At 38.8% G+C, this 17,627-nt stretch overlaps 1 protein-coding gene across 2 annotated transcripts in view; it reads right to left on the minus strand.

The window, feature by feature from the left end:
* Positions 1-8,596: 8,596 nt before the first annotated feature.
* LOC145446953 (uncharacterized) overlaps positions 8,597-17,627 on the minus strand; it is an 83,231-nt gene continuing 74,200 nt past the window's right edge. For both annotated transcript variants that reach the window (XM_080325355.1, XM_080325354.1), the window contains 3 exons: positions 17,046-17,247; positions 10,044-10,095; positions 8,597-9,255 (listed from right to left, as the gene is read on the minus strand). In XM_080325355.1, the coding sequence (XP_080181481.1) occupies positions 9,204-9,255; positions 10,044-10,095; positions 17,046-17,247 (306 nt within the window). In that variant the 3' untranslated portion in view covers positions 8,597-9,203. The remainder of the gene's footprint in view (positions 9,256-10,043; positions 10,096-17,045; positions 17,248-17,627) is intronic.

The raw sequence follows: 17,627 nt of genomic DNA on the forward strand, positions 1-17,627 counted from the left end.
TTACGTATTTGACATTGTGCGGTAAATACGAAGCACATGCGGATTACTGAAATGCTGTGTTGGTATTACATGCTAGGGATAGTGTGAACGTGGGGTTCGCGTTCGCGTTCGGCGTGTGAACCTCAGAAATTTCGAGGTTCGCATTGAAAAACGAACCTTGGTAGGTTCTCCATCATGAACCTCAGGATTCTGATAAACATCATTTTGCCTTTGATTAAAATCGATGTTTTCGAAGCAATAATTTAAATCAGAATGCTTTTGAAATTTACGGTTTTTAATCATAAAACAGCAATATAAAAACAGCAATAAAAAACATACAATAAATGACCACCATGCCAATTAAGGTAATGCAGCATATCGCATCAACTCAAATATTGGTCGCTCGAAGCAGCATGCATTGGTCCGTTCTGAGCCATGTTGAGCAGGACTGGGACAGGGTTGTAACCAGGTCACCAGGTTCCGAGTCACAAGTCAATCTCACGGATATTTTTGTGGTCAGATGAAGTGTGCATGATTTAATTCCCATGTTATGTACACAGTTGTGATGTCAATAACGTGCGATACTCGAAAACTCGACTCGACATCCTATACTCATTTCAGAATCGAATCACTCAGGCACTCAATTTTGCTACGTCCTAGATATAATGAGCAGTGCTCGACTCAAAGCTGAATACTCGACCCAACTCGAAGCCTAATACTCTATTCCGACTCGAATTTCTCAGGTACACCATTTCGCTCAGCCCTAATGTTGAATCAAATTGGAATCATCCATAACACTAACATCTTCATTGGATGTATCACCACTAGGGCGATTATTTTTACCTGAAAAACGAAAGATTTCGACCTTAAAAACTTGATTTTGACAAACTTTTGACCTCATGTATGTAATTTAGGTGTTTTCGCATGCAATTTTGGAATTATACTACTTATCTTCATTTCTATTAGGAACTGTCTGTCCTTGCGATGTAGTTTGGCCTGAAAAAACTTTTTTGACTGAAAACTGACAAAATTTTACATGAGAAAAACTTCATTTGAACAAAATCAGGACCTATGAAGATTTCCAGTAGTTACATCACCCATCGTGATAGAAATAATTTGTTGTAGTACAACGAAAGATAATTTCCTACATTCTCGGGTAAAGAGTGTCTGTCCTTACTAAGTAGCTTGCCAAGAATATAGAAAGAACGTTCAACAGCAGCAGTTCTTGGCTGGCAACACTGTAGCTGTGCGTACACTGCTGGTGTCAAGACATGTTGCTTCATTATGACAATGGTGTCTACATCACAATTGTTCATTATGTACTTCTTGATATAAGAACCAATGCCAATGCAGTCTTGCTTCAGTAAGGATATTGTGGTACGGAGAGCATAACACCATGTCAACCAACTTGTTTCATTTTACCTTTTATGATTCACAATGAGCAGTCAATGGGACTTCTACAACGGCAGGCATATAAAGTAGGCTAGCAGCTGTAAAATGTCAAATGAAAAGCTCATCGACAGGGCCAGTGGTTCTCAACCTTTTTTTAGACACGCCCCCCTTTATGATAGTGAAAAAATTCGCGCCCCCTTATCGTCATATTACAAAATCCAACCGGGATGCTAGCAACTCCAACTGATTGTTTGATTGCATGGAAGGTTATGATGTTCATGAGAGAATTAAAAAATATGAAATTCGATCTATATATAGAGAAACATGCGTGAACTGGAGGTAAATCGCGCAGGGCTCAAATTTTTTTTCAGTTGGCCACTTCTTCGCACCCCTTTCCGATGCTTCCACGCCCCCAAGGGGGGCGTGCCCCCCAGGTTGGGAACCACTGGACAGGGCAAACATCTAGGATACAAACGAAATGCCGGTTGCAATTTCTTTGACTTTGTAAACAATTTTGAGGATTTTCTGAACAAAAGCTACGATTTTGACAGCATTTTGACTTATTTTGACATGTCGCATAAAATCGCCCTAATCAAGAATATCATCGATGATCTCTGTAGTGGTATCTGACTGCCAAAACTATGTCCGGTTTATGTACAATGCACATTAGGGCTGTTCAAAAAAACTTCTTTCGTGAATCTTGCTGGCTAGGTGACTAAATCGTTAGGTTGCTTTAAAAATCGACGCTCACCAAATTTGAATTCATTCCATCCGGTAATCGCGGATTTCTCAAAGTTTAAAAATTTTGAATTTACTAAAAAATGCAAAACATTTTTTTTCAGTTTTTTCCATCAAACTTATGAAATTGTTGGGCTGTCTTAAAAAACGATGCAAAACAAATTTGACTCTATTCCAACCAGTAGAAGCGTAGTTATTCCAGTTTTTCGATGATAATTCTTGGAGTTATTTAAGGAAGTGTTGACGCGATTTAGACAATTGATGCAAAATGCTTCCTTGAGACGATAAAAAAAGTGAAGAAATCCCTCATGAACTTGATACGATGTCTACAAAGACTCTGGAAAACAAATTTGACTCAATTCCAACCGGTAGAAGCGAAGTTATCCAAAATTTAAGACATCAAAATTTCTAAGGCAGTGCACAACGTGAAAATGGTGTCCTGAACTCACATTAATAAAAATAGTGGTGTTAAGCATCACCCCAAACCCTGGTATTTACTGCATTTAATTGGCTAGGTTGGGGATTCCCCTATTTTCAACCAATATTCATTCAGCGCAACATGAAAACAGATGCAAAGGATGAGTTACCGAAAATAGTAGCTGGAATACGTTTTTGAGTTATAAGGCAATGGAAACGGACTGAAGTCACAACTTTCAGAAAGTCGGTCAATTTTGAACAGCCCTACTACAGGGGTTACAATATCTCGTGACGAATCCCATGTCATGCACTTCGATTTCATGCCACCATGACGCCACGATTCTCATATTGTGACAGAACAGGTGTTTGACATGGTGGTGTGGCTCTTTGAGAGCTATAATTGTAAATATGGAGCCGCTATGGCTCTTTTGACAAAAATTGTTCCCGAACCCTAGTATATAGTAATGATTCAGTGATTCTATCGCATAGGCATAGTGTATGAGATTTCGAAACGAAGTGCTCAGTTCAACGATTTAGTCCTCATTTACAGAAGATTGTGGTAGCGTCCAAAATAGTTTTCGTCGTCGCCGCTATATGTACACATATTATAACGTTTCATTTAATTCACATCTGATTTATGCCCACCTTATTGATAAATGCAATAATCTTACGACTTCAATCGAATGCGGTTTTGAAATATGAAACGATTTTTCACCGTTTGTTTCCAAATTGCAACGGCAGCTGTCATCGCCTACTGCACGCTTCGATAATAAAGTTTTGTATATGAAACACGACATCTCATCCCGATAACCATACGGATGTAAAGCCCAAATGAGTAATAATGTTTATTTCAATTCAAGGTCTATACATTAAATCACATATAAATATAGTCCATAAATAACATTGAACCACCGGAATTTCAGTCAGAGAAAGGTAATCTATAGTAGGGCTCTTCAACCGGGTGATCGTACACCCCAGGGTGTACCATAATATTGAAAGGGTGTATGCGGGTGTACCAGATCCGCATTACAATGGACCGATTACAATCTAACTCTAACACAATAGACAGAACAGAACATGTAGACTGGATGTGCAATATCGTACAATTTTCATATCCCTGTGTTCCAGTGTTTCAATTTCAAGTCATCAAGTAATCGGCGTCGATCATTAATCATTGTTCTAATTGTCCACGAAACGCTGGTGTAACCCGTGAGAGCGACCAATCATTCAATGATCGCGCGTTTTACTGAGCCTACATTGTTCTCTCACAAATAAATTCACCACAAACGAAGTGATCGGACCTTACAGTAGTAAAGCAAATAGCAAATATCTATCTCAGTTCTCTGTTTTTTTCTCAACCCAGCGTCTTGTTTTATTTAAATTGAATTTGAATATAGTTTATATCAGGGGTCACCAACCCGGTGCCCGCGGGCACCAGGTAGCCCGCGAGGACTAGATGAGTAGCCCGCGAGCCCATTCTAAAAATATGTGGAATAGCAGCATTTACCAATATTCGTCAGATTATTACTAGTGAGCTTTTAAATATGTAGAATGTTTGATTCAGCTATTCTTGTTTAAAACACATCAACATGTAACTTACATATATAAACTCTTGAAAATATCTTCAATTACAATTAGTAATTTATAGATGTATGTGACAGAATCACCAGAAATTCAAGATACGGCGCATCGCCCATAAAGGCGACATGGCGGAATGCTGTTCACGGTCTTCTTGAAATGGTTGGGGGTTCCGTTACGATAGCTCAACGACCAGGACAATGCCAAAGTAGTAAACAATATTACTATTTAGAGTCAGATAGCCGTGAAGTACTAGCAGATTTTCAATATCTGTATACCCATTACGTATTGCATATTTTGGCACAGCTTTGTTTCTGTTACACTCAACGCAGTTTAATATACCATGTTTCTAAATTTCTGTAATCGTTGCTGGTGTCCAGTATAATGAAATCTTGTCATTTCTGGATGCTGAAAAGTTGGAGATTGAAATTGTAACACTGCAAAATGACCCCCACCTCAGTCTGCAACAAACGTTTGGTGCATTGTTGATACGGAAAAGTACAGTGGTGGATGCGCAGCAGCTATGAAGGTTGCAAGCGTCTATGGTTCAACTTATCGTTGTGAATCAGCCATTTCGGACATGAACTTTCATCAAAAATGCACATCTGGAACACTCACTAAGAATTGCAGTGTCAAGTTGAATACCAGAGTACAGCGCACTAGTTGATATCATACAATGCCAGGCTTCCCACTGACTGCTATAGAAACAGATAACATGATGTCCAGTCCTGCCCAGTGCTATGGATATCAAAGCGGAAATTCAGTGTGGTACGGGTAAGCGGCGGGAGTAAATAGTAGCCCTCCGCTTCAATCATTACCCAAAAGTAGCCCTCGGTTGCAAAAAGGTTGGTGACCCCTGGTTTATATACTCGTCAAACATTGACGCAGGCTCGAATTGTATCGCATGAATATGCAGTTTACTAGTTGGGTAATGTATTGCATCTCATCAAATCGTTCAATATTCCCTATTTTGACTGGTAAGTACAAACTGAGGCTATGCAATTACTTACGTAATGTAACAGTTCTTCGTATATGTGAACGATACAGCGCCTTCTTGCGTGTAGCCTATATTTAGGACCTCTGTATTCGTTCATCGATTCAAAATCAATGACCACTCAATCTGTATTTCAAACAGCTAGCATATACAATGACGTAATCATACCTCATACTTCGAAAAGACAATTTGACTTGAATTGTGACTTGACTCGTGACTTGACTTTACGTGACTCGAGTCACCTCCGAAAATCGATTGACGACTTGACTTGACTCGAGTCAAAATTTGCAATGACTCGAAATGACTTGTGACTCAAAGGCAGTGACTTGATACCAACACTGCTGTGTGCAGCTCGTAAATTACATTCCTTTTTTAATGGGATATGCAAATGTTTCTCTCTATCATTTAACCGTATGTTCCTTTTGGAGTTGAACAGGATGGTGTTAGCATGTGTTCTGCAGCTTGCGAATTCGGTCTATCATGATACCCCGGCGAACCGCCGCGACAGCTCAGATATTTTGAGTCCCTACTTCATGCGACAAGCTCATAAATAGTGCAGTGTAGGTTATATAATTGCAAGGACGTAGCCAGGGATGTCGGGGTCGACTTGAGAACCACCGTGTTAGATGGTGGTCGGGTAACATCGAGCCCTGGTTAGTATTTAACGTTCCTATACGTTGCAGCCATGTTCAACCTTATGTCGATTAGGGCAGAAGTAGCCAAACAGCGACGGTGCAACCGCTTTCAGTAGTAAAACCATAATTATGCAGCCGTCTACATATAATTTGATTAGCGTGTGTTAGCCGCCGTCAATATCCAATTTGATTTACGAATTGGCTCCCAAAACCTTGAGAGGTTTTAATTCAACCTAAAAGTTTTCTTCACGCATAGCGCGATTCAGGGAGACTGGGATTTTCGTTTTTAATATCATATTATTCTTGCAAACTGAGCCCACCGTAGAAATGCGAGCCTCGTAGGAAAATCATGCGCACAATAAATAAATACAAAGTTGGAATCGTGTGCATATCAAGAAAGAAGGTTTTTCTGGTACGTTTGGGCGATTCTGATATATTTTGACTATAACAATAATCCTGAAGGGAGCTCAAGAAATACCAACTAACACAAAGTTATTAATAAAAACCAGAATATGAATCATCATTAATTTTGTGCTCAAATTTTTCTAAGACACCTCCTTCATCCGCTCCACCGGTTAATGTGATGACGTAGTCTGAGAATAATTAAAGAGAGTAATATGTGAACTGTGAAGGTACCAACATCATCGAAGAAATTCATTCAAGAGGTTGAAGAAACCGAGTTCCAACAGCTTTTCCTGACATTTAAACTCGCGATTTTGGTGCCTATATGGTCATACACCGGGGATGTTCTGCTTCTACAATTAGAACCTTTTACACCCAAGTATATCTCAAGAAATCAGTGATGGCACAGAACACCACAGGGGCTCTCCACAATGCGAAACTCTCAGTAGCCAATTTCAATTGAGTATTTGTCGTCCAGATGGGCCATGACGACTCTCCAATGGAATGCGGCCGTATGCTATATACATATGCTATCGTAATGTGGATCACTATGGAATCGGTGTATTATACGGTCAAGGGTGTACTCAAGTTTTGAGTCAACATGAAAAGGGTGTACAACGACGAAAAAGGTTGAACAGCACTGATCCACAGCCAATACCAACCTTCCAGCAGAGTGGTTCTCAAACTGAGGGGCGCGCTCCCTTAGGTAGGGTGGGAGGGGGGAATGATCCGAAGGGAGTGTGAAGCCGCCTAAGAGAAATGTATTCTTCTTGAACTTGGAAGAAATTTAATTTGTGCTGAAACTTCCATGTACCATCATGTCAATAATCCTAATTATAAGGGGTAGCGTGAACGTGAGGTTCACGTGCGTGTTCTGTGTGTAAACCTCGGACATTAAGAGGTTACCGTTTGGTAGATTCTGCTCTGTGAAACTTTAGTGAGCTGAAAATATTTTCGCGCCCCGCGCGATTTACATGTAGCTCGTGATTCCTGGTCTGTGTATAGTCCGATTGTCAGATTGGAGTAGACTCTCAGCAGTCATAACATTCCACATCATCGAAATATGCTCGGGGATTGCAAACATTATGGTTGATCTTTTTAATAATTTTATGATATGACGATGAGGGTGGCGCTAGATTTTTCACTATCATCAACGGGGCATGACTAAAAAATTGAGAACCACTGTTCTGGCCGTTATGCTCAACTATCTTTCATTCTGTATTGTTCATATCAATTACATAATGGATAACGTGGAATATTCGTCAGCAACATCGATATATAGGCCTAATATAGAGACCATCAATGAGTGCATCATTAAATTCCAATAACGAGTAAAATGAATTTGATACATAATCGATTATAATATCAGAAATGATATGTTATGTATCAACAAATTGCCTATTTATATGGTATCATGCTTAAGTCATGTCACTGGGATTCAAAATAATTACCAGAGCTTCTTGGCGGTACAGAACTCCAGTAGACAATTGTACATTATATTCATATTGAAATTAACCGGAATATTTTCGGATGACACTGGTCAGGGCTAATCTACTAGTTGCCGACGACACCCTAACGAGTGTCAGCCAAAAATATTCGGTTTCATTTCAATATGAATATACTATTTGAAATAATTACATGTGAATAAAAGACCAACTATGAAGGGGTTATAAATTGATATTCAACATGAAAATTAGTAGGCTTGAAATACGACGACTGCAAATCTGCGACACAATGCTATTAGTGATTTCGATTGAAATTCGCCGTGAAACATCTTGGTAATGTAGGAAAGAAGTAAAAAGATTTCTACTCAACATTTTACCGGCATCAAGAGTACTAGGTATACAGATAGGTATTGAAAGATGTCAAAGGCTTTCACAAGACGTGGACTTGCAAATTAGATGTTGATACGCCATCTCCGTTCATGTTTATCAAAATATTTATAAATAATTCTTATTTTTTTCCATTTCATTTTTGGTTATTACTTTTTTATATATTTTCTTATGGAGATGTATCATACAATATGCGAGGACACTACTCACTATACTTCTACTTCTACATTTTTTAATATTGATGTATCTTTTGTAAGTTTCAGTGTATTGAATTATCCTTAAGCTATAAACATCAAATCAGCACAATCCCATGTTACGACTTTGACATATACATGCATATATATGTCTTCTACAACCCTCGGGAAATTTGTACAACCCTCGTGAAATTTGTATTAAACATAAGCATATCTTTTCCCTTGGAAAGTAATATCACACGCCGATATTATTGATTCGAGTTGGACTACCATTGCTGGTCTGACACATACATTCAAGCAGAATTAAAAGTCTGAAATTTTCTGTTCTTGAGAGCAAGGAAAGGAACCCCGATGGCTACTAATATATTTATACAATATGACAATCACTGGTCCTAAAAGACAACGATATCCATTCTCAAATCTCGGTTTTCCAGACCCCAAAGGGCCAAAAATGGTGGTACGCGATAACAGTATCAAACTCAGAATTATATCGCTGTCATAAAACCTACGTGCCTACGTGCATACCTTTTTACCTTTCTATATACAGGCATAATTTGGAATAAAATGTTGTCCTAGATTTATACCACTGTATAAGTCTGGGGTGGGCCTGGTTTCGAGTGCAATGGGTGTATTTTTGCACCCGTATATCAGGGCTGGTACACTGGTAAAAATACGAACTATTTTCGGCTGGAGTGTGCATTCCAACTTCCTAATGAATCATAACAAAAGTAAAAAATCCTACATGATGACAGCTTCAATATATTGTAGTGAAACCCCGTTGTTCTTCGAATCCAGTAAATTTTCGCCGTAAAACATTCATCCGCTGTAAATGCGAGCATCGAAAAGACGCTTAATGGTATGGACATTGTTGTTGTCGAGCTGTGAAACATTATGCAACTATTTCGCTTACATAATTGTAAAATGCACAATATAAAGATTGTCATAAAATTGATCATCCATTGCATGAATCGAACGCGAAATTTTCAACTCGAAACGCAGTCAGTCTGCTGGCAACATTTCAATTTTGTTGATGACAAATTGTTTATCTTGTACGCGATTGGCGTAGCTGCATCTGTAAACGAATCTTTTCCTCTCTGAAAAATAAATAACTCAGCATAAAGCAATATCCTCATTAATCAAACACGTCTGCAAACTATGTGGCCTATGATGATCTAGAAATAACGAACTGCGTGTGTGTTGCATATATAAAGTACAGCAAAGTACATCGTACAAAAAGTACATGAGTAAATCTACCTTTTGTATACGATCCGCCGGCTCACACATTTGTGTGGATGGTACGGATTCAAGCTAAAGGTACACCGTACATGATTACTTTTGGCGATTGACGCCAATGTTTGCATGTTATAATTGCATTGGGGCTGCAGAGATGTGATCGATATTAAAGATGAACTCATATGCAAATTACGAATCAAAAGGAATGGTGCTCGCTAATTAATTAAATAATGCGCAGCTCGCGTCACAATATTCCTATGCGGTTGTTTCTAACTGGATTTATAGGAGAATTTACTTCTCTGGGCTCCTCATCGCCGACCCCACTATTACGGTAGTGCATTAAAAAGCCCAGACTGAAAGTGAGCCGTGCTGCAAGTCGGACGCAGAGACCACTATGGGGACGCATGGGAGCAAGAGAGAATGAAGAATGACTGCTAATGAGATTGAAAGATGTTCTCAAGAATATAAAAAGCAAAGACCTATGAACAAATGAACATTATGAAATTCGTGTCGTGGAGCACAAGGCCTCAACTGTTTGTGCCCATCAATACATACATACAATAATATGAGAATTGACCGACCATAATATACAGAGAAGGATAAGTCTCAACTATTTTTAGAACAGGTTGACGTCACTATATCTTATCACCTCCAATAAAATGCGTCGTCAAGTCGCTTCCAGGCATCCGTTACTCGATACACTAAATGAAAAATAGAATTTACAATGTAATATATGTTTATTAGTAAAATATTGCGCACGGCCCCAAACATTATGTTTGATATTTGGAATTGTCATCGGGTTCAGAGCGTGTTCAAAGAAGTACAGATATCAAGTTACTATGTCATACGAAAGTAGTTAATATGATCGCTCGCATGACGCGCTTTTTTGCATGGGGTAATATAGGGCGCGGTCGCATGCTAACGAGAAACCGGGGGTGGCATGCTAACGTTTTCGGGTATAGGCTCCGGTCGCATGATAGCGTTACAGAGATAGGGATCGGTCGCATGCTAACGTTTTCGGGTATAGGCGGCGGTCGCATGCTAACGTGAAAACTCGTGGTGGCACGCTAATGTTTTTTTGGTATACGTGCGGCGACATGCTAACGTTCCAGTTATAGGGTGATGAAGTGGTGTTTCGGCTCCTCTCGGTGGCATGATAGCGTTACAGAGATAGGGATCGGTCGCATGCTAACGTTGTTGGTATAGACATCTCTCGCGTGGTGTTGAATATGTACGAGTCACCAACAATAACCGCGCAGACGGAAACGTGGCTTGTTGTGCAAGAGGATTACGCAGCGCGTGCGACCTATATTTCGAATGACCCGCGCGCTGAATTGTTGCCCGTGCAGCTGTTTTGTGCTACTATCGTATCGATTATTACACTAATCCAGTCAGTGCGAAATAGTTTGCTAAATCTAGGAATCAGTCGCATGGTGTTACTTTAGTAATTAGTTTACCGTAGAGCCGGCGTAGACGGTGATTCAAATACCAACAATAGCCTCGTTCACATACTAACACTTCAAAAAAAAGGTGTGAAATATTTGTAAAATCCTACGATCGCCCACAAGATAACACCTAAGACATAGCCATTTTTCGCGTCTTGCCATTACTTACATTTCAATCGCTACAGTTTAATATGTCGATGGTTTTTACTATCAAGTAATAAGTAATGAATAACAGAACCGGCGCAGACCGTGATTCGAAAACCAACAATTTGGCACTTGCACGCGATCGCTATATGTTTTGACACTTCGGAAGAGTGGTTGACTTTAGTTGCGTGATACAAATCATGAGAATATTCAATCAATATGTCAATTTGTCAACTTGAAATGAAACTCACTATACACAAATCAAGTTGATTCGTATTTGAATATGTTGATTCGACACAACTCAAATCCTTTTAACACGATCTATCGAATCAAACGTAACCTGAATATACTGACGCTAACATTCGGCCGCATCGGATTATTCGCACATTCCGCGCTGCTGTTTTCACGTCAATAGAATCAATACCAACTAACTCTATGAGAATCAAGAATCGCAAGTATGCACATACAATCGTTGTATTTATTACTGGGGAATCAAACGCTTAACAAAAACACGCAACTAATCATTTGCCAACTCTAACTACCAAAAAAATCTAGGCATTGTTGATTGAAAATCCTTGAATCCTTATTATCAAAATGTTATAGTGCGGTGTCGGAATCCATTCGCGGGATGTACTAAAGGTAAATCCTAATAATCCAGAATAAAATATTTGAACTTTGACATTGTGTGAATTGAAATATGTTTGACAAACATGACTACCAACTTTCACCCAGTCACATTTCGAGATTATACGTACATTGATTTGAAACAAGTAATGAAACATTACAACTCTATTCCCGATCCAGCTTTCCGTTTGTCAAAGAGAGTTTCAGTAATTACTATCGCGATATTTTAATGTGTTACCACACACAATAGAATCAATCAATGAAATGTCGCCCGTTGTTGTAAACATTTCCAACTTGACAGCCGCTTGCAGATAACACGATCGAGTTGCAATGCGATGAGTTGAATCGGAATATTTCAACCTACTTTGTCATATCGCGATTTGAAGTAGGATTGCCAGACAGGCTGGGTAAACTTTCACTCCACGGCGTTTCAGATTAATTTATTCACACGATCACCATCTCCCTGTCTTCACACTTACACAATCGCGTACTGTTCCCACTCACAACTTCGGTACGATATTTCAACTTGTCACAATAACTGATTATTCACATGTTGATTTGAAACAAAAGAAGCCTTGAACAAGTTATCTGGGTATTTTTTTTGTCACAATTGGGTTAATGGAAATAGTATTACACCTCGAAATTTTAACATCTTACCATACGCTAAAGAGTCAATCATGAAAACCTTGTCAAGTAAATCTGTTTGTAACTTACCAGACCAACTAGACAGTACCCGTACAGAAAGAAGATAAGATTACGCGAGTACATACAATCGCTACAATCTAAAATCCATAGCAAGTTCGGTTGTAGTCATATACCGCCAAATCGTCTTTTTTGTTCAACTGTAAAAGTCGTTACTATTCTGTAAGATAAAGTAATTACTACTCGGTATATTTTACAAACCAAAGTAAATACTACTCGGTGTGCGGTTTGAGATTAACATATTACATTTGAGTATACGAGATTTGAATGTCGGACCAACGTAGGTGAGAATTCATTTCTTACAGTCGAACGCAGGCGTTATATTGAAAATTTTCACGATGTAAACATATGAATTGACACATTGATTTTGACATATGAGATTTTGTAATAGTCGATCATGACTTGATTATTAAATTATGACATTATTAGACCAGGGTTGTGTTGAAGGTTATTACGATACCAACAAACTTTTCAGAAACATTGTTATTAACAAATCGATTTGTAAAACTAGATTAACATGTCTAAAATGTTTTGATTGGAAGATTACGCCGTGTTCGTAAACACCACGCAGCGTATTGTGGAAATCAGGAAATAATTTACAAATGTAATTGTCTCCAGTAACCAAGACTAAAGATGAAACAACAATTTTCTTTGTTGAACAATAACCGGTACAATACTTCATCGTCGTAATCTGTGGTGGGAATTGAAACACTTTCACACATTACCCGATGTCAAGATATCACACTAGGTGAATTGACATACCGCCGCTTGATTAATGCTTAATCCGTTCGCACCATTTCACACACTTTGATCATTACAAAAAACAAATTGGAATATGTTTGCTAGACACCACCTATTCAACTATACTTGAGTAATACAGAAACCTCTTAACATTAATAAAATCAAAATATGTGCTACACTGAAATCTACAAAATGTGATTGTATTGTTGTTCATTAGTGATCATTAGGGCGGTTTTTTTTTGACCTAAAAAAAAGAAAATTTTGACCTAAAAAATCCAAATTTTGACTTTTTTTGACCTAAAAAAACTTAATTTTGACCAAATTTTGACCTAACGTATGCAAATTAGGTGTTTTCCCACATAATGTTAAAATTGTACCACTTATCTTCATTTCTGGTTGGATCCGACTGTCCTAACGAAGTAGTTTGGCCTGAAAAAGCGGTTTTGGCTTAGGAACAGGCAAATTTTTACTTGAAAAAAAAAAACAATATTTTAACGAAATCTGGCCCTATGAAGAATTCCAGTGGTGACAATATGTTTTATGGTAGAAATAATTAAAATATTTTGTAGTACAACGAGAGATACTTTCCTACATTCTTGGGTAGAAAGTGTATGTCCTTACTAAGAAGCTTGCCAAGGACGTTCAACAGCAGCAGTTGTTGGCTGACAACACTCAAGTTGTGCGTACACTGCTGGTGCTGGTGAGTGGTGACACACCGTGTTGCTTCACTCTGACAATGTTGTCTACATCACAAATTTTCATCGTGCGCTTCTTAACATAAGAATGATGCAATGCACAAGAAGTCTTTCTTCAGTTAGGATATTGCGGTACGTTGACCATAACACCATGTCTACCTATTATTTGTTTTATTTGACCGTTTATGATTCACAATGAGCAGACAATTAGCCGTTTACAACGGTAGGCCTATAAAATAGGCTAACACCGGTAAAATATCATTTTATAAGTTAACCAACAGTGCAAAATCTACGATACAAACAAAATGCAGACGTCAAAAATTTTTTGACTTCATGAAAAATTTTGACAAATTTTGACCAAACGCTACAATTTTGACAAAATTTTGACAAATTTTGACATGTCAAAAAAAAACGCCCTAGTGATCATGCATTATCATATGAATATTCTAAAGTAATTATAATCATAAAAACCAAACCGCTGAAAGTCATTACCACCGCAAAAACAATTTGTATGATATTCACCAAACGCATCCCAACTCAGTATGCAGAAATTATTTGTAGAGTGCATACCGACAAAGAAATCATGAACACAACCAACACCGAAAATGATAAACACGTTTCGCGTTACTATTGATACAAGTTCATTTCTATCGGGCGAAATGTGTCATTCGAAATATAGGTCGCACGCGCTGCGTAATCCTCTTGCACAACAAGCCACGTTTCCGTCTGCGCGGTTATTGTTGGTGACTCGTACATATTCAACACCACGCGAGAGATGTCTATACCAACAACGTTAGCATGCGACCGATCCCTATCTCTGTAACGCTATCATGCCACCGAGAGGAGCCGAAACACCACTTCATCACCCTATAACTGGAACGTTAGCATGTCGCCGCACGTATACCAAAAAAACATTAGCATGCCACCACGAGTTTTCACGTTAGCATGCGACCGCCGCCTATACCCGAAAACGTTAGCATGCGACCGATCCCTATCTCTGTAACGCTATCATGCGACCGGAGCCTATACCCGAAAACGTTAGCATGCCACCGCCGGTTTCTCGTTAGCATGCGACCGCGCCCTATATTACCCCTTGCAAAAAAGCGCGTCATGCGAGCGATCATATTAACTACTTACGAAGCATGGCAATTTAGTAACGTTCAGTAGGCTTACGGTACCTGCACTTAACAGACGACGTTTACCAGGTGTAAATGTGTGTAACAGGGTAAAGCTTGTTATTGGTACCGGTACCAACTCGTTTTTAGTCGTTATCGTTACGTCGTATGTTGAGTGCCTGTAATACAGACTCGTCACCGTAACTAAACCTCCGTGGTTATCGAGACTCAGTGAATTCCTACTATTGACTGAGGATTATCTAAAATCCCTTCCCTGACTTCATAGCGTTGCGAAAATGCATCAATGAAGACATGCGTGCAATAACTTTTACAAAGGCTTACCAAATGATGACGCGTCACCCACATATCACAGAGATTTATGAAGTAGGATGGCACCTCTTTTGACAAACATTTTAAAAAGACGGTGTCTTCCGAAAGAAAATGACTGCTGCCGAAATATTTTTCCGAATCTCAACTTCAATTTATGACTGTATCCTAACTCAAGGGTGGACACTGGGCAGTCATTTTCCACACGGGCCAAATTAAAAGCAGTAAAACATTGGTGGACCGAGTCAACAATTTTAACGGTACTCCGCGGCGTGTGTATTTCTGAATTGAAAGCGGGGAATTGCATTGTTAATAAATGCTTCTCAGTGGATGCATTGATATTAGGCAATGGAAGAGTAACGATATTTATTCGCTGTCATAATTCAAAACAATGATGTCCAGAATATTGAATTAGACTAAAATTTATCAATATCGCGCTTTATCAGTCAACCCTATGTACGACGACGCTTTATGCATGTGACTGTAGAGACACGATTTCTAATTGCGTCATTAACGTTAAAAGTGAAAATGGTAGAGTCGGACGCATTACGCTCGTTGCATGAAATAAGCATTTCGTACATATGCTTGGCGTTCAAAATAATTTCATCGTCATCATATTGTATGCGGAGTATTTGGACCAAGCCGCAACAAGCTCTAGTTCAGTAGTTCTCAACCGGGGGTCCGCGAAGCATTTTCAGGGGGTCCGCGAAGCCTCTAAATTTACAAAATAGTTGATAATTTAATATATACTTTTTAAATTAGGAAAATCACAAGGCAGTTTCGCTTCATTACTAGTAAAATTCCAGAACTCACATCAACAGAATGACTGTCTGATATGAAATATCCTACTGTGCAGACTCATTTTAATTGCTAAATTGCCAATAGCCTTCTGATACAGATAAGTTTGCTGTGTAGATGTTTTGTTGGGGATTGTGGAAAAAGTAAGAAGTTGGATTAGTAATGTCGATTACGATGACTTCGAAATGTTTACAAAAATCATTTTTCCATACCAACTCCAAGTGCGCTGCTAGATAGAAATGACGAGGCTTGGCGTTATATGTTCATTAAAAAAAAATTATTCGTCAATTTTGGTGCCATATATTTGTTGCGATAATACCAAAATGTGACATCAAACGCGTTACACGTTATTATTACGTTCGCCATCACCTATCTCTTCGGAAATGTATTTTCGGCACTGGCTTTTATGAAATCGAAAACGCTGATTTTCAAGACTCGACCACGCAATTCAAGAAATGCAATTTCAAAATTCGCTTTGAAATATTAACATTCCACCCAATTTCTACATAAATACTATGATGTTATTTTCAAGAAAAATCATTTTGTTGCTGTTTATCATTAGCCTACAGTTATCATTTGCACAAGACATATGGCGATTGCACGATATTTGAGCTAAATTAGAACTAAAACTTCGGGGGTCCGCGGGGGTCCGTGACGGTCCAAAAGGGGTCCGCGAAGACAAAAAGGTTGAGAACCACTGCCTCTAGTTGATTCTGTTATAGGCCAGTCCTGCCATTCGATATATGTTAAAGACTCGCTCCCGATGCGAATGGTGACTTTTTCATAAACTGGATATAAATTCCATTCAAACCACATACCTGTGACGTGATCTAAATTAAACCTGGGATGGTCGACAATATATACAGACCGATTCGTAGAATATGAGATTGTTTATTTCCAGGATGATGCTAAACTTGATTTCGCTTCGTATCCATTGTTTTTCTAATATTGTCTGAAAGTAGGTTAAGCTAAGGAATTAATCGATGAGATGACAACAACCGGTAATAATTATACCTATGATAACTTTTTTGAAATACGCTGCAACGAGACAACGACTAACAGTAATAGTATGAAACTTCCAACTCAGAACCAGGATCGGATGCAATCTTCTGGAATATTTTCAGTTCTTCTCCTTCCAACATATTTCCTTGATCCCCGTACATCAATGTCACTTTTTTGAAATTAGAGTTGTTGACGAGAGATGACATCTTATCGAGTGAAACACCACATCCACGATAGAATATGCATCTGATATATTCGAACTGCGGCGCAAGATTATTATTATTAATATTGTGTATCATAATGATCCTTATCGACATTGTTGGCCTTGGGCAGACGACGATTTATTACCTACAGGACTTTGGAGACAAAGCCAGTGCGCCAGAGCCGTATATTTGCAGCTGACTCGGTGCTCCACATGAAATTTGGCTTCAGCTCCGATGTACCTCAGAAGATGCTGCTGCTGCCATTGGCCGAATTCACATAATTTAAAAACAGCACTTCGTAACTGTGCCTCTTTGGTGTCACCATTTCTGACTTAAGACATTTCTGACAAAGACATGTTCAATTTTTCATAGCTGCAACCCTGGGTACATACCATCGACTGGTCCATTTGGCAGGACCGGAGCTGGCGCGAGACAGA

The sequence above is a fragment of the Botryllus schlosseri genome, chromosome 9 (assembly GCF_051294905.1).
Source record: "Botryllus schlosseri isolate E-star chromosome 9, Bs_hap1, whole genome shotgun sequence".
Taxonomy (NCBI): Eukaryota; Metazoa; Chordata; class Ascidiacea; order Stolidobranchia; family Styelidae; genus Botryllus; species Botryllus schlosseri.